Genomic DNA, 19,350 nt, shown 5'->3' on the forward strand with positions numbered 1-19,350 from the left:
TTTTCAAACTGCGGCCATCTGTCTTCTCATCTAGTAATACAACTATCAGTTTGTTTGGATGCTTCTTAATTTTGTCGTTTCACTTTTTATTTTTGACATCACAATCTCAATATGATCTGATACACAATAAATTTACTAACTATATATATTTATTGTGCACCAACATGATATATCAATAAACAGTGATATAAACGTAAAGTAAGATGATGGTATGTTGCCAGTGCCAGTAGCTGTCATGATGATGGGTGGGATTCTTCCACCACTTCTGGGGACATCGGGAACTTCCAAAAGTCCGTCAAATTTGTTTTTCTCCTGAATTTTAAATTCAGGAGCAACATCTTTCACGTTCTTTGTCGTGTGTTTTGGAAACTGCCACCCGGTATCCATCGCAGCGGCCTGAGAGCAGCCTGGTTGAGGAGCTTCAGTTGTAGCTATCAGTGTCTTCTTCAGTCGTTTTTTCAGGGTGGATCTTCGCATGGTGTCGACATGTGTTCTTTTGATGTTCGTTGTGTGAGAGGTGTTTGTTCAGTATATTGAAAAAGGTGTGGGTTTTTTGACGGTATGACGTATCGCTGTATTATTTATTTATTTATTTATTTAATAGTTTTGGACCATTGTGGCATTACAGGAAGAACCTAATGCGCCACAATGGCCTACATTTGAAAAAGATATAAAAACAAGTAAACTGTAAATAAAGGAAAAAAGCAAAAGCAGAAAACATGGTAAAATAAAATAATAAAAAAAAAGTAACAAAAGGAAAATAATACATCATTCAGAGAGAAAAAAAAATAACAAAAGTGTAAAAATTAAAAATAAAATCCATAAATCCCATTCTTTGTTTACACTGAACAAAATTAAAATAGTATATAAAAATATACAAAGGAGAAAGAAAATGTAAAATAAAATAAAACAAAATATAAATAAAAATAAAATCACAGCGAGGCCCAAATGGAAGAGAGTAGATTAAGATTCCACTCATTCATCACATTCAAATTAAGAAAGTAATGATGAGCGCAGGTTACCAGATAAATATTTTAAAATAATATCCGATAATCTACGCTCCCCAAGGTGGAAAATATCACATTCAGGGACAGCAGCAACGATTTCATTGAGAAGTCGAATAGCTCTTGGAATAGGAGCCATTCGAAAAAGAACTGTGCGAGCAGCAGGTACAACCATCAAATAATGATGTCTACCACGCACATAATTATTAGGGACATAAAGTCCCAACTGTTCCAGCAACAACGGGCATGACGTAATACCACGCAATAGCTGGAGAACGAAACGAATTAACGAGAAGTTTCTCCGAAGTTCAAAGGAATTATACCCAAGCATGCCCAAAAGGAAAGGAGAAGAATAGAGATATGGGTATTACCCATACTCTTTCTTATAAAGAAAACGAAGAAATGCTTTTTGCACTTTTTCTATAATAAGAGAGTAGTGGAGTTCGGTCTATCGTGTCATGCGGGGAAGACGTGCTTCTGCGTTCTTCCCGCAACGACTCGCTTAAACCCGGCTATTGCACGAAATTAAATCTAAAAACTTAACCATCCACTCACTTATTTTACTAATTGCATCCTAGTATAATTTAAGTGCAAAAATAATCAGCAGATCGGTCGTAAAGCGTATTTATAAGCGTAAGCGTGAATTCGTAAAATTTTGTCATATTAGTTTTTTTTTGTGTCTAAAATCTGTGCAAAGTCAATACGGCCGGGGTATATTCGTAATATCTCCCTACCTGAATACAAAAAAAAGGTCCTTTCCCATCAGTCAATAGTTTGTCCCACAGAAGCAATAAATCTTCCACATAATTGCTTCCAGCAAAATATTTAACGAACTTTATTTAAACAGTGTTTCCCAACTGTCTATCAGTTCTTTTTCATATTTAATTTATATTAAAGTAATTCGTGTAATTTTATATTCTTTACTAAAGTTATTATTAAAATATTAAATTGCAAACCGCACTCACATATATAAATCCGTTGTCTCCAAAGAGGCGTCTCACGATAAAGATCTGTAAAAGTAGTATAACAATTGCTAATCTATTATTATCATAACTAACTACTTTCACTTACAAAGTAATCCTGTTAAATGGCATGTAATAACTCATAAGTGATCCAAGTGATACCTAGGATGACTATCCGACAAAGCTGATCACAGAGAAGAGTCTATGGCGGTAAGAACTCACTATTTGAATGGAATTCTCTCTCAAGTACCGCCTTTTTCTCAACACATCTTGGATAAATGCGAGAAAAATAATATCCAAACCTCCAACAAGGTAAGAGTGACGATGGATGATAGCTTAGCTAATAGAAACCTGTATTTAGCCACGTACAATGTAAGAACGTTATCGAGTGAAGGAAGTGTGCTTGTATTAGAGAATGAATTAGAAAGTATCAAATGGGATTTAGTAGGACTTAGCGAAGTAAGACGAAAACAAGAAAACCAAATAATCCTAAAAAGTGGTAACTGTCTCTACTGGAGAGGGCTACCAAATGGTAGAATAGGAGGAGTAGGGTTTCTTATCAATAAGAGAATAGAAAGAAATATTATAGAAATAAACGACATATCGGAACGTATATGCTATGTAGTATTAAGAATCTCGAGCAGGTACACTTGTCAAATCTTCCAAGTGTACGCCCCCACATCTAGCCACCCAGACGAGGAAATAGAAGACTTCTACGAAAAACTACAGGGCGCATACGATAATAGCCGTCACCACTTTAAAATAATCATGGGCGAATTTAACGCAAAAATAGGACAAAAGGCAAACACAGAAAGAGCAGTAGGCAACTTTGGTACCGGCCAAAGAAACGACAGAGGCGATCGCCTCATAGAATTTGCAGAACACAACAGGCTCTTTATCACTAATTCATTTTTCAGGAAAAACACCAACAATAAGTGGACTTGGGAGAGTCCTAAAGGAGACAGAAACGAAATCGATTTCATCCTAACAAATGCCCTGCACTCCGTTAAAGACGTTAGTGTTTTAAGTAAAGTAGATATAGGTAGCGATCACAGATTAGTCCGTGCCAGGATGGCCATTAATATAAATTGCGAACGTAGGAAATTAATAAAAGGATGCAGTAACTCTCCAGATTTCGCTCAACTAAGGTCTAGGAAAAAGGAATTCGAACTCGAACTTGGAAATCGATACGGGAAATTAAACCCAGAAGCAGACATCGAGGAATTGAACACTGTAATTAGTTCGGTTCTAGCCTCAACAGGTAAGAAATTAGTTGGACTCAGGAAACAGATTAAGCTAAGCAAAATTTCAGAGGAAACCAAAAATCTAATTAAGCATAAAAGGAAGTTAGATAGGGATAATAATAAGCAAGAATACAATCTAGTAAATAAGGAAATTAAGAAGAGAATAGTCAGGGATGTCAGGGATTTTAACAGCAAGCTTATAGAAAATACCATTAAGAATAACCGTAGCCTGAAAAAGTGCAAACAAGATCTTTTCTTAGGAAAAAACCAAATGATCGCAATCAGATCAGAGAGCGGAGTAATAATTAGGAATAGAGAAGAGATCATAGACAGAGTTTATACGTTCTATGCAAAACTTTACGAGAACAACAACGGTCAATTTCCCGCTCCGGAATCGACACACGGCCAAAGGGTTCCTGCAGTATTGCCTAGCGAAGTAGAGGCCGCGCTAAAAACTGCAAAAAACGGTAAAACCCCAGGGGAAGATAATATTCCCATTGACTTACTAAAATGTGGTGGCCCCCCCCCCCTAATTAATATCTTAGCTAGGCTTTTCAGCAAATGCATCCAGAACCAAGCTATACCAGAAGGATGGAATAACGCAACTATCATTTTAATACACAAAAAAGGCGACAAAAGCGATATCAAGAACTACCGACCCATTAGTTTACTTTCAGCGGTCTACAAGCTCTTCACGAAGGTTATTACAGAAAGGCTGAAGAATATCCTCGACGAGAACCAACCTATAGAACAGGCAGGGTTTAGGGCAAATTTCAGCACAATGGACCACCTCCAAGTAGTTGGCGAACTAATCGAGCGCGCCAACGAATATCAACGGCCATTGTGCCTAGGTTTCGTCGATTATGAGAAAGCCTTCGATACAGTTAGTCATAATGCAGTACTTAACGCTCTACAAACACAGGGAGTGCCGGAACCCTATGTGGGACTGTTAGCTGCAATATATAAGAATGCCACATTAAACGGTTAAAATTGCCACGGTTAAAATTTTTTCAGGTACAGATAGATTTAGCATAGGAAAAGGAGTAAGACAAGGAGATACAATCTCGCCCAAGTTATTCAATGCGGTGCTTGAGGGAGTTTTCAGGAACTTGGATTGGGATACAGCCGGAGTAAGCATCAATGGTCGCTTTTTGAGTCACCTTCGGTTCGCAGACGATATAGTTTTAGTAGCTCGTGATTCAGCTGACCTACTTATCAGACTAACACAGCTGGACAGGGAAAGTAGAAAAGTAGGATTTAAAATTAACGTAGATAAGACTAAACTAATGTTCAATAGTTATTGCATGCCTGATAGCATCCCCTTAGAGGATAAACCAGTAGAAGTAGTAAATAGTTATTTATATTTAGGTCAAATAATTGACATGTCTGGTAGTAAAAATGAAGAGATAAAGAGACGTATGAAATTAGGATGGAGTGCATTTGGACGGATGAATGCTGTTTTTAAATCAAAAATGCCACTCTGCCTGAAGAAAAGGATCTTTGATCAATGCGTTTTGCCAGTGATGACGTATGGATGTGAAACTTGGACACTGAACGCCAAGATGCTAAATAAAATCCAATGCACTCAAAGAAGTATGGAACGCTGTATGCTTGGCATAACGAGGAAAGACAGGAAGCGGAACACGTGGGTGAGAAATATGACAAGGGTAGTGGACATAGTGGATAGAGTGAAGAGATTGAAATGGCAATGGGCGGGTCACGTAGCTAGGAGGATGGACGAAAGGTGGACAAAAGAAGTGCTTGAATGGTACCCGAGAGAAGGCAAAAGAGTAAAAGGAAGACCGCAAGGAAGATGGGTGAACGAAATTAGGAAAATGTGCGGAATGAGATGGATGAGTGTTGCGCAAAACAGAGACGAGTGGAAGCGTGTTGGAGAGGCCTTCATCCAGCAGTGGATGGCGAATGGCTGTAAATGATGATGATGATGAAGAGAGTAGTTTGCTTCATGCGGATTCCACACAATTGCATTATACTCAAGCTTACTTCTAACAAGCGAGTTAAAAAGCAAGCGAGAAGACAAGGGGTTGGACAATAATCTAGCATATCAGAGTTAATATCAGCTTGAAGGAGAGAGCCTTGCCTCTCATCTTTAACAGCAAAGAATAGTTTAACGTCGTCTGCAAACAAGAGACATGAAGCATTGCGTAGTACTTTAGGGAGGTTATTAATAACTATTGTAAATAGTAATGGGCCTAAGGTGGACCCCTGAGTTACACCAGATCGCGTAAAAAATGAAGGAGTTTCATAAATACCATATCTAACAAATTGCTTCCTATCACTAAGATAAGAAGCAAAGAGTTTAAGAAGACGCGGAGAAAAGCCCACTTCAGCTAATCTGATCATAAGAGCGTCATTATTGACAAGATCAAATGCTTTTCGAAAGTCAAAGTAGGCTACATCAACTTGTTGTCCACGGTTAACTTTAGACATGGTATAATATGAAAAGCAGGCAATATTAGTGGTAGTGGAACGACATGGTGAAAAACCATGCTGCTCATCACACAACAATCTTTTGAACTGCAAAAGAATCAAACGGTGAAGGATATTATCGAAAATTTTGGGAATAGCCGAGATGATAGCAATAGGTCTGTAATTTTCAACCTCATTTTTAGAGCCGCTTTTATGAATGGGAATGACTCTAGATAATTTCCATTTTTCAGGATAATTACCAGAACCCAGAATAAGGTTAAAAATAAACTGAAGAGGCTCTAAGAGCGAATTACAGCATGCCTTTAATACGTCAGGGGGCACACCGTCAGGCCCAACAGACCCCTTCAGCTTCAAAATTGCTATCCTAACATCTCCAAGCGAGACCCGCGGAATGTCTATACCAACACCTTCAGTACCAATTTGGGAAGCCAAATTAGCATCAAGGGATGGTGATCTCTGATCAAATACAGAGCTAAAAAAATTAGCAAAAGCATTAGCGATCTCAGGACCGACACAACTTTTATCATTAAATGAGAACGAATGCTCAAGTCCATGTGAAATATGCTTACTCTTAATAAATCTGAAAAAGTGGTGAGGATTACTTGCGATAGCACTCTCCATCTCTTTGAGATAGAGGGTATAACGCTCACTCACACCACGTTTCACGATCTTCGTAAGAATCCGGAATTTCTCATAGTCACGAAATGATTGGCTACGTTTCCATCTTCTATGAGACAACCATTTTGCACGAACATCAGTAATAAGTTTGGACCCAAACCACGGTGGAAAAACCCGACGATGTAGTTCTAAATTAGGATAACTGATGAACCGAGGAACATAACTGTCAAAAATATTATATTGTGTGTTATACAAAAATTCAACAGCATCACCAGTATTCATGAGGTACATTTGGCGCCAGTCCATTGAACGTACCTCATTATAAACCAATTCAGAATCAACGCGAGCAAAATTCCATCGTGATGAAGGAACCCCAACAGATGAACAAGCTGAAACAGGTCTCACAGAAGATAAAAACAGAAGCTCAATTTGTAATGCATCATGATATAGGTCCTCAGGGATGATCGCAGTTCCTTTCGGGCATAGGATCATCGTTGCTGACACATTGGATTCATTCACCAACATAATATCAAGCTTATGAGCGCTCGCACAGAGAGTACGTCTTCGGTATGTCCGTTTGCACAGAGCGACGAGAGACGAATGAATAACATGAATTTAGAATCTAGTAGTATAAATATAATAAATGATAGTAGCGATAGTATTGCGATATGTGTGTCTTCCTTGCCAGATGTTTGGAGTACGGAGATGTGGGAAGAAAAAAAAACGCAAATATCCCTGGTTAATATGTAAGTCTAATAATATTGGATGTGATATTTGTTGTAATGTAAAAAGTCTTTCAACTTTTAAATCGAAAAGAGTTAGCATTTCTGAAGAATGGAGCTCGATTTCAATTTCTACGTACGGAAAAAATAGCATCATTTGAAATCACTAGCGAATTTTAACGCCGAAAAAATTATAGTAAGTTCGAAAGAGCAAACATTTGAAAAGATTTAAGATATCATTAATGACTCGGAAATTGTATCAACCAGTAAAGTTTTTAGAACTCCGTATTTTATAGCAAAACATGATAGACCATATTCTGATTGTTTTGATCTATTATTTTTACAAGAATTAAATGGATTGGAAAATAGCCATAGTTTGCATTCGCGTTATAGTGCAACAAATATAATTGATCATGTCGGTCAAAAAATGAAATCTCGGGTATGCGAAAAAATTATAGAATTGAATTGAAAAAAATTGTGCAAAATCGAGCGTCCGGTACCTCAAAATTTAGCAATACATCAGTACTGTCGACGCCGCGATATCTCGATATCTTTATCTTAGAATCTTAATTTTTAAGCTTGATCAGATTTATGCAGTATTCCATTGTCTGAGAAATAATTTTGGGGTCGGTACTTGGGGTAGTTTCCGTATTTATATCACAATTCTTCCAACGATTAGTTGTTTCGGGGGATTCTTTTACATGTTTTTCGAAATTCTCGAAACTGTGTGTATCAAAACACTCTTTTCTGGCGTATTTTTCGCATGGAATCCTTCTTCAATTTCAAATACGCAGAAATCGATTTCGAATCGGTGGAAATATCCCTGCAGCGACCAATTTCTGAAGAATCGATATTGTTCATTTAAAAATTCAAAATTATATATTAAATCCATTAATTTTATAAAATAAAAAATATTAAACCCCTAATTACCCTTAGGACAATCAGACAGCAAAGGGTCTCAGCTGAGAATCTTTTCAATGTTTGAAAAGATTCTCGCACTCTCGCCCTTGACGCACAAAATACAGTTACATATCTTGTATATCTTCAAATGCAAATGGACAAAGGCGTACCCTTAGCAGGTATATCACGGGTTTTAAGTCTGTTTTGTTTTGCAGATATACAAGATAACTGTATTTTGTACATAGTTTAAAAGAATTACGTTTTGTTAACAATATGCGGAAGAAATAACTTGGATCAAGTTACAAATAACGAAGTTATGATTAGATCAAACACGTGTGTCGCAAAACTCGCAAATGTTCCTAATTTTTTGAGTAGTTGATTGTTAATTGTTCGCTGCGTATAAAAATACATTACATGATGTTTTCCAGGTATCGACTCACCATTATCGTGTAAGCAGGTAAATAGAAACAAATTGTTACAAATAAACTGATACCATCATATTCGGGTAGCTCATTAGAAATTTTGGTATATTCGCTTTTGTGAAAGCTTTGATAAAACCCATGGGGAATATAAAATGACATGTAAAATCATTTATAATAAGCATCAATTTAAAAAATAATTGTAACTGTACAAAATCCTTAATCCCGAAAACCAAACAATTATAGGGATAGACTCTTTATTTTCATTTAATTTGTTTCAAATATTGTTAACTTTTGCATATAAAATTATGAACTTCTTTGATTTCGATGCGAGGTGTTCGATTGGCCGGTCGTTATTGGATTTCCCAAGACCTCAAGCAGTATATTTATTCATATATTTTAAATGCTAAGAAGATGGCTTAAAATTTTTAATCAACCTATGAAATAATTTAATCAGATAGTTTGATTTAATGAGTATTTCAAGGAGATCCAATGAAGATTTAATCCATAGTTGTGGAAAATTGTAAAAGATTAAATAAAATAAATATTACACAAGTATTTATTTTATTTAATTTATTTTATTTATTAAAATCAATGTACACTCGTCATTACTAGTCACCGGAGCCTGAGGGGGCCGTGTATTGTTCAAAGGTTGTAAATGCATTGTTAAAGGTTTGCCGAACAATGGATAGCACTGTCACTATCCTACCTCTAGTCATTACAGATCGCTCCAATGCGACGAGTATACGATAGCGGTCAGAATACAACAATATGTACATAGAATACAATCAGAATACATATAATATAATAATTGATGAAGTACAAAAATAATAATCATAGAGACATCTATGGATTATTTTAGATTTTGTGCACAATTATTATTACAATTTTTATAAACATAATAAACACGAAATTATAGAGATGTCTATAGATTCCAGATTACTGTGCATAATTTCTATAAATTAAACACACAGATTTGTGACAACAGGAAATGATCTATTACAAATTTTCAGGAACCGTTTCAACAATGATCAGATAAAATTGGCAAACTCTGATAGAGAAACGATCGATTTGAAGTCACAAAACCCCCAAATCTAACCAGCAATTTGACGACTCGAGCCATTGTTCTCAGTGGTGCTAAATATATACGCTACCATTAAGCCAAACTGCTGACTAAGTATGTATGTTTATATGTATGTATATTTGAAACAAGGCAAGTCTGAATACATAAATATAGCCAATATATGTAGGTAGTAAAACATAGTCATACAACAAATTTTTGCTACTCTACTTGCATTTGAAACGATTGATGAAATTGTTGACTTGATAAGTCTGAATATAAATTGTGAAACTAACGCGCGAGCGCAACTTGCATTTGATTCTGATTCTGGCGCGGTTTTGTCGCCGAGCGGTTTTTGCTGGGGGGGCTTTGTCGGCGCGCGGTTATGTCACCGCGCGGTTATGTCTGTTACGGTTATGTCTGTCGCGGTTACGTCTGTCGCGGTTATGTCTGTCGCGGTTATGTCGCCGCGCGGTTATGTCTGTCGCGGTTTTGGCTCTCGCGGTTTTGTCGCGGTGCGGTAGCGTCGGCGCGCTTATGTCGGGGCGCTTATTGACCGCGCGGAAAATACTTTCATCACAGTGTACCAAGGGGGAAATTTATATTTCCATGATATGGGGAAAAGTTTGAAAGCATTTAAATTAAAACTACTACTGTTTCTTCACCATTTATTGATTAAATGGGTAGACCACTTTTCAACCATGAAATTGCTGAAGATACCGGAAAATAAAGTTGAAGAATATGCTGAAATTATCAATGATTTAAGTGGTGAGTTTCCATGAAGATTTGGCGACTTCCGAAAAATTGACTTGGCAATTATACGAGATTAATTGCAATATATATTGATAGCGTATCGACGGAATTATAAATTAAGATTATATATTTACAGTGGGATGTTGATTTAAAGGAATTACACCGTCATGAAGAAATTTGCAAATTTTACAACGCCCTTAATACGGAAAAATTCGACAAACTTAGAGATTTCGCTCAAAAAATGTTGGTGGTTTTTTGATCAACCTAAATATGTAAACAAACATTTTCAATCTTGAATATCAATAAAAATTCTTTACAATCAAGCATCACAGATTAAAATTTACAATAATTTTTAAGAATTTCAACTACAAAATTTTCTCCTGAAATTAAAAAACTGTAAAAATGTAAAAAAGTTTCATTCGTCAAATTAAATTGTTGTTTTTTATGAAATTTAAAATAAAAATTATGTTTTATTTTATTTCACGATAGTAAATAATGTATATCTAAAAATAGTATTTTACTTGCGGCCCGCCGCTCATTTTTAATTTCTAATGACTAGAGGTAGGATAGTCACAGTGCTATCCATTGTTCGGCAAACCTTTAACAATGCATTTACAACCTTTGAACAATACACGGCCCCCTCAGGCTCCGGTGACTACTAATGACCCTTCATCCAAAAAGTTTGCCCAGGCCTGCTCTAGATCGGTCACTCGTGATTATCCGGCACGCTAAAACTGGTCACGAGAAAACTGGTCACACGCTAAAACTGGTCACGAGAAAACTGGTCACACGCTAAAACTGGTCACGAGAAAACTGGTCACACGCTAAAACTGGTTATGAGAAAACTGGTCACACCTAAATTCGGTCACGAGAAAACGGGTCACACCCAAAACTTAAAAATGTGTCGTATGATAACTGGCCACACAAAAAAATTATTCGCAAATACTCTTTATTTACGAAATTTTTATTATTATCGACTAGACGTATGTTCGAGCCAAAAGCCCTCGTGGCCGTTGGTTGTGGTCTTCGCGAGGAGTTCGCGGGCATCTCATCAGTCAGCTCATCTGACGCTCTCTAGCCTCTAGAGAAGGTTGGCAATCGCATTTGCGTTCATTTCACTTTGGCAGTTCGAATGTAAAATCACAGCTTAATCTTAATTCTGTAAATGTACCACGGGAAGGTATTATATCTCGGTCTATGAAAACACTGATTGTGTTAGTAAGAGGAACCTTTATTTATGTTCACTTGTTACAATAGTAATTATATGTACAAAGAAGCTCGTTTTCGTTTCTCAGCTTCGGAGCGATGAATTCTTTCTTCTGGAATAGTCAAGTGGGACGTTGCCAAGTGGTTTGGGCTTGGGAGATAATTTAATTCAAAAACTTATAAAGAAAGAGGAAACCTAAAAGGGGAGGTACCATTTCCGGTCAATTAAAAAATTTGAAAAAAATTACGGTGTATCGATAAACATTTCAGTAACCAATACTAAGTTCCAGTTCGATAGGACGACCAGTGTTAAAAAAATCCCCAAAATACACTGACACACAATAAACATACAGACACTCACACCGAAACACAAACACACACACATTTTTTCTAGATCACGAAAACGTGATCAGTGGTCGATTCTGAAGCCTTAGTTACCATCTTATAATGACAGACTTTCTTTTTTCCATATTGCAAGTTTGTCTCAGCGCAGAAGGGTTTCTGATTTGTTAATTTTATACAAGATTGCTAATGGTACTCTTGACACATCTGTTTTAAGTGAGATTAACTTTAACGTTAATACCCAATTCACTAGATGCACAAATCTTTTTTATCCACCAATTTGTCAAAGCAACACTTCTTTCAATAGTGCAATCGTTCGTATATGCCGTATTTACGATAGCTTAGATCAGCGGTTTCCAAACTTTATGCTTCTATGCCTCCTTAAAAAAATTTTTTTTTCCGCGCCTCCCTACCTTTTATTTTTTAATAGATATAATAATATAGACACCTTTTATATAATAAACCTTTATTTAAAAATAAAATACTGAACTCTACAATAGACAGAATAATAAAAAGGTTTTGCTATAACATAAATTTATACGAACACGTACATATATTTATTTTTATATTAAATTACTAATTAAACTACATCTAACACATCAAAATTGAATGCGAAGGATGTTGTTGTTTATTGGCACAAAGTTTATCAAATCTTGGGGGCAATATGGAGAGTGCCACTCGTAACTCCTTTTCGACTATTAACCTGGCTCGATATTTGGTTTTCATTGCACCTAGTGCCGAAAAGCCCGTTTCGCATAAATAAGACGTTACGAACGGGAGCAGCACTTGCATTTCTTTGCAATACAAAGATTCATACTCTCCACTAAGATTCATCCAAAATTTAATTATGGTTTCATTTTGAAACTTTTGTTTTAGTGAGCTATCGCATGATAATTCTATCAATTTTTATTTTTCGATGGTTGTCAGCTCGAATTCGTCTTCTTCATTGTAGTTAAATGGATTCTGTATCCACAAAAACTTTGAGAAATCAAGGTCTTTGAAATAATTGGAGAAATGCAGCACTAAAACATCCAAGTGGTCGGTAAAAATATTTTTACTTGCTTCAATATTGGCTGTGGCCCAGAAATATTTGGAAAGTGAAAACCAATCCAACCCATTCTTTTGTAAATTTGATTTCCATAACTTTAATTTTTTATATGAAAGCTTTTCTTTGTATTTTTGAACAAGTGGGTGTATTTGTGATTGATTTATTTAAACCGCTCAATTTTCCAAAAATTTCAACCAAATAGGCAAGTTTAACAATAAAATTATCTTTCGTCCACAAATGTGCCTCTCCATGTTGGTTTTCTTCGAGAAAGGTTGCTATTTCTTCTTTGAGTTCAAACACCCTTTAGAATCATTTTTGCACGAGATTGCCAGCGAACTTCACAAGTGAGGTATAATTAGCTTCCATATCAGCACACAGCTTTGCAAACAGCCTTGCTCTCAAAGGACTATTATTAAAGTAGTTTATAATTTTTATAACTTTTGTAAAAATGCTGTTCAGTTCTTCGCTCATATTTTTTGACAATAGAGCTGCTCTGAGAATCATACAGTGTGTCCAGATAGCATGTGGTGCTTTCTTTTTGATCAATACTTTAAGACCTGCTTTGTGTCCGGACATTGAGTGAGCTCCGTCGGTACACAGTCCAATTATTATTTTATGTCGTTCACAACGCAATTATTTCACTTTATGTCGTTTTCTTCAACAAAACTGTCTATTATATTAAAAATTTCAATGGATGTGGTCTTCCCAAGAATGTGTTTGCAAAATAATATATCTTCTAATATATTATTATCCGCGACATATCGAACATATGCAATTAAATGGGCATCTTTAGCTAAAACGGAGCGTTTGCAAAGGCGCAATTTTTAAAATCTTCTTCTCCGGATAATTTTTTATTGGAATTAAATGTATATATAAAAATGAAAGAAAAATAAAAATAAACATTCATGCATTGAATTTTTACTGTTAAGCTACGATATGAAGTTTTATTTATTTGTAGATATTATGGTATGAAAATTATTTTTTTATTAAAAAGTTTTGGCGCCTCCCTTGGCAATAGTCCGCGCCTCCCCTGGGAGGCGCGCCTCCCAGTTTGGAAACCCCTGGCTTAGATGATTGTCCCGACCTCTTTAGTGACTCTTTTAGTATTTTTAGAACAAAGGTGAAGAAAATAATTTGTGGTTGATTTGCTTCTTCACCTTCATTGTCTTTATTTTTCTTTTTTACTTTATCTGTTTCTTTTTTTAAAATCTTGATGTTTTTGTAATTTTACTTGCTCACTGTAAATGGAATATTATATTTTCATTTGTGTTTATTATTATTTTTTGTCTCACTATACAACTTTCTTTTTATATTTTATTCTGTATGTGTGCCTATTTAAATAAATAAATAAATAAATATGTTTGATAATCGAATTTTGTTTTTTATCCTTAAAAAAATACACGTAAATATAAATATACTTAAAATATTAGTAATAACTATATCATATATATAAAGACGGTAATCTGTGTGTGTTTGGTTATGTGTGTGAGTGGGTCTGTGTGTGAGTGGGTGTATGTGTGTGTGTGGGTTTATGTGTGTGTGTCCTAACGCTCACCGAACATAATGAATGAATCGATAAAAATCGATAAATTCATTTTTCGACAAAATGACTTTGTCGTGACTCGAGTTGGTCACCCTTCACTCAGATACCCTCTTATAGGTGTATTCAAGTTGCGAGTTAACCAATTACGCCACGGTCCAATTTGAAATTCCCCTTTTTTTTTAAACATTAATTATACATTAATTATTAAAATACCAGCATGGTTTTATAAAAGGCCGATCAGTACTGAGTAACCTTTTAACCGTGCACAATGATTGGTCTCTGCTTCTTAATAATAATATACCCGTAGATGTCGTCTATCTTGACTTCGAAAAAGCCTTTGATAGAGTTCCTATCGATCGGCTTTTACTAAAAATCGAGCATATAGGTGTGAGAGGAAGGCTACTTGACTGGATCAGAGTGTTTTTAAAGTCTAGATACTTCTCGGTGAGGATTGGATCCTGCTCTTCAGAATCTCATCCCGTCCTTAGTGGTGTTCCCCAAGGCTCTGTTTTAGGGCCAATTCTTTTTTTAATTTTTATTAATGATATAGCAAATGACCTCACTTGTAAATATTCTATTTTCGCTGACGACATTAAACTTTATTGTCCTGCCAACTCAGATGGCAGAAATTCCCTTCAAAGCGATTTGGACACAATTGTCACGTGGTCTAAAACTTGGCTTTTAACTTTAAATGTTAAGAAATGCTCTGTTCTCCACCTAGGAAATAATAACCCAAATCTTTCCTACAAAATAAACAGCCTTTTCCTGAATTGCGTCCAATACCAATTAGACCTAGGTATCATCACCACTTGCGACCTAAAATGGTCCGCTCATATAAATCATATTGTCAACAAAACTTACTCATTTTTGTATGTTATAAAGCGGGTATTCAATTTTCTAAATTTAACTATTTTAACAAAAATATATAAAACTTTCATCAGACCTAGACTTGAATACGCTTTTTGCATATGGAATCCTCATTTTAAAAAGGATATTACATGTATTGAAAGGGTTCAAAGGAGAATTTCAAAGATTCCTTCTGAACTCAAATCACTTTCTTATAATGAAAGATTGAAAATAATGAATCTCACTACATTGGAGACGAGAAGATCTAGAGGTGACTTAATCGAAGTCTATAAAATTCTTAATAATCACTATAATTGTCATATGTCTAATGTTATTTCATTCAACATAAACACTCACCTCAGAGGTCACACGCTTAGACTCCAAAAAGATAAATCTAATAAATTGATCAGAGATACATTCTTTTCTAACAGAGTGGTTTCAGTTTGGAATAGTCTTCCCAACGATTTAGTAACCTCTATTAATATTAATATTTTTAAGAATAAACTTGATACTTTTTTTAAAACCAAAGGATTTTTGTGATTCTTCTTTCCCATAATCATATTTCTGTATTTTTATCTTTTTTTGTTTATTTATTTTATATATTTTTTTCTTCTCTTATTTTATTTTATTTTAATATTGTTTTTTTTAATGTATTTTAATTTTTCTCATTTTTTTATTGCATATATGTATAATTTGTAAAATAATGTTTATTCAAACCCCTTGGGCCTATCGGCTTTGCCGCCTCCCCCAAGTATATTAAATAAATAAATAATAATTGAAAATTTTCGCTATCGCCATATAAAAATACGTAATTATAATAATTTTATTTAGCGAGGTTATGAACCGTTTTTTTTTCTTTTCATATAAAACAATTAAATATATATTTTTAATTGAAATTATTGAAATTAATTTATATTTTAGCAATATTTGAAAAATAAAATTAATTCCAAATCACGGGAGTCGAGCTTAGGTCCTTGCGACTAGAACAGGTACGCTAGCCATACGCTAGACTACGGTCTCGATAGGAAAAACGCTCTAAAATTACTTAATATTCGATTATGCTCTAAGTATGGGGAACCAATCATTCGCGTATCTTCGGTTTTCGTCGACAATCGACTTTCGTTCGAATCGATTCCCGATTTCTGATGATCAACCATCAACCAGTATGGGGAGCAAATTAATTTTTTTCTTCATTTTTTTCATATTTTTCATTTTTTTCCATTTTTTTCAGTTTTTTTCATATTTTTCATTATTTTCTTATTTTTCATTTTTTTGTGCCGAAGGCATCGGGGACGCTGGGGGCGCTGGGGGCGCCGGAGGCATCAGCGGCGCTGGGGGCGAAGGCCCCGGGGCGTCGGAGGCGCCGGGGGCGCAGGGGGCACCGGGGGCGAAGGCCCCAGGGTACCGAAGGCATCGGGGGAAACCACCCGTTGAAATCAATGGGCCATACACTAGTATATAATAAAACAGAAGTGTAAATAACAAAATAAAACGAAAAAATTTACGTATTATTATATAATATTTGATATACAGTACTGAATTTAATTATTACTATTATTTTTAAAATGAGATCGAAATAAATTTAAAGTGTTTAAGGTTTTATTGTCCAACGTTGATCCTATTTTAGTCGCGATTATTCCGCATGCTGGAAAAATACGTTCAGATTCCACATTAGCGGGTGGTATGGAGCTTAAATTGTAATAACAATTTTCGGGCTTTGCTCCACGTTTACCATGTAATTTATAATATTTAAGGTTGCGAGGTCAATGACCTGGGTTTGTTTATACATAATTGTGGGTATTGGGTTTTATAAATAAAACTTACATTTTTGCTTACGTCATTCGATGTAAAAATACGTACTTTTCATAGATTTCCGATTTCTGTTTCATTTCCGATTCCGATTAATTAATTACTATTCCTATTGTAACCTTATTTTCAATCATGTATCAATCCCAAAGTACCCGTTGAAATTTCAACAAACATAAAACTAGTTAATTAAATAAAATTAAAGAAAATAATAAAAAAAGTCCGACTACACAGCCCTGATTCTTTCTACGATTTTCGATTATAAAAAAAAAGGTATTTATTTGCATATTTACACATATAAAAGCTTAGTTCAGTTTAGATATCTACAGTGTTGCGGATAACAGTGCTTCTGTCACTTCAGGTTAAAGAATACTTTTATACTTTTGCTTTCCTTGATTAAAAATCTGAATTCACGGCGGATTTTTTAATGAATGATAATATGTGACTCGGATTTTCACAAATTTGCAACATATTTTTTACCTCGACTTTATTTTTTACCCGGGAAATTTTGACAAAAATATTAAAGATTGGGGAAAGGTATTGCACACCAATCTGTATGTACTTTTACTTTGCCTTATAGGGAAATCCGACTTAAAGATTCAGATTTTTACTTTGGTTATATATGTAATATATGTATGTGTGTATCTACGTATGTAGTAAAAATAGATGAAGTTTTGTGATCATGCGAAAATTCGATTTCGAGATTTTGACGAATTCAAAGTCAGAATTCGATTACTGACTCGTATGTTAGTACGATTTTAAGTAATAAAACATTTTGAATAAAATCCGCAACCGGAAGTAAAGCTTTTGTCTTGTGGGAATTTCTGCGCTTAAAATCGTATCTTAAATGTTCCCATACATATTTACATACGTGCTTCATTATCGAGTTTTATATTTAATACTTTTATATTCTTTAAATAAATAGATAAAGTCATGGATTGGTCACATCCGAATTTTTTAATGTACCCTAATAATTGGCATAGCTTTTCAAAAATTTGCCACATACTTTTATCCTCGACGTACCCTCAGTTTTGATGAAATTATTAAATAACTGGAAGGGTATTGGGAACCAGTCTGAAAAATACTGGATGAAACAAAAAGTTTATTTTGGTATTACATATATATGTATGTATGTACATGCATGTATGTATGTATGTAGTTTGTACATATGTACGTAATGTATGTCGAATATCGCAAAACGACGAAATAGTTAAAGTCGCAATTCATTAATTTTATCACACCTTTTTTAGTTTATTACACTGAGCAACAAAAAAAGTACCTGAGCCGAGATTAATCAATCTTTACCAAGTTGTCATGTTATGTCAATGATATTTGTTGGTTTCTTTGTGTTTATGAGATATAAGCATTTAAAAAAATGCACAATTTGCACAGTTTTTTGGCTTTTACAGTCCTGAACTCAAATTCTAGTATTGCTATGCTAATAGTGAGTATTGGAATCAATAGTCAGATGTTCTTTCTATTGATTATGATTTTTCAATGCTTTAAAATATTTAAAAATGACTATTTATCGAATAAAAGAAAAGTAAAAAATATACTGTTCTTTTACACATTTTTTTCCGTGATTTTATGAGCTTATTTCGTTAATTTTTCATTAAGCACGCTTATAGGGATGGTTTTCTATCTCAATGCTTTTTTTAATCTTTACGTACTAATTCGGGCGGCAAATGTATTAACTATAATTCTGTAGTTTAAATAAGTAAATGATGTTCTAAATTAAATTTGATAGTTCTGCAAATTGCAATAACTTTTAATTAATTTAATAATTAAAAAAATTTATGCTTATATTTTATAATAAATGTTATAAGTTTACATAGTTTTTTTTAAATTTAATATGGACACCGTTACTATGTTCCAAATATTAAAGAATAAGTCAGTGCCAAATATCGACTATATGGTTGCAACATTTACTTAACATTTAATTTGTGTGCAAAATCGTTTTTAAAAAATATATAGAAAAATATGCATTTTTTCATACTTTGATCCAAATTGGACCGTGTACCCTCATTGTATTTATATTTGGCTCTCGGACTTAACATTTTGAGGAACTCTGATTGTGATGTCAGTCTTGGAATTCGGCATTAAATTGCTATAATATTAGAATTTTTTGGATTTTTATGTTAAATATATTAACTAATTAAATTAATATATTTAATATATGTGTTATGAATTAAACGAAGCCGTTAATGCAGTGTAATATATATATATATATATATATATATATATATATATATATATATATATACAAAAAAATAAGGGTCCTTGTTCGTCAGTCAAAAGTCGGTCCCACAGAAGCAATAAATCTTCCACATAATTGCTTTCAGGCAAAAATTTTTAACGAACTTTACTTAATAGAATAATAGCAAACAGAAACGGTGTTTCTCAACTGTCTAATAGTTCTTTTTCAT

General features: G+C 34.4%; 1 protein-coding gene across 1 annotated transcript in view; it reads left to right on the top strand.

Annotated features, from left to right (window-relative positions):
• The first annotated feature begins 9,994 nt into the window (after nucleotides 1-9,994).
• Nucleotides 9,995-19,350, top strand: part of LOC143917756 (fatty acid synthase-like) — a 30,511-nt gene continuing 21,155 nt past the window's right edge. The window contains exons 1-4 of the mRNA XM_077439337.1: nucleotides 9,995-10,148; nucleotides 14,505-14,774; nucleotides 14,823-15,068; nucleotides 16,707-16,815. Of these exons, the coding sequence (XP_077295463.1) occupies nucleotides 9,995-10,148; nucleotides 14,505-14,774; nucleotides 14,823-15,068; nucleotides 16,707-16,815 (779 nt within the window). The remainder of the gene's footprint in view (nucleotides 10,149-14,504; nucleotides 14,775-14,822; nucleotides 15,069-16,706; nucleotides 16,816-19,350) is intronic.

This window comes from Arctopsyche grandis, chromosome 10, assembly GCF_051622035.1.
Source record: "Arctopsyche grandis isolate Sample6627 chromosome 10, ASM5162203v2, whole genome shotgun sequence".
Taxonomy (NCBI): Eukaryota; Metazoa; Arthropoda; class Insecta; order Trichoptera; family Hydropsychidae; genus Arctopsyche; species Arctopsyche grandis.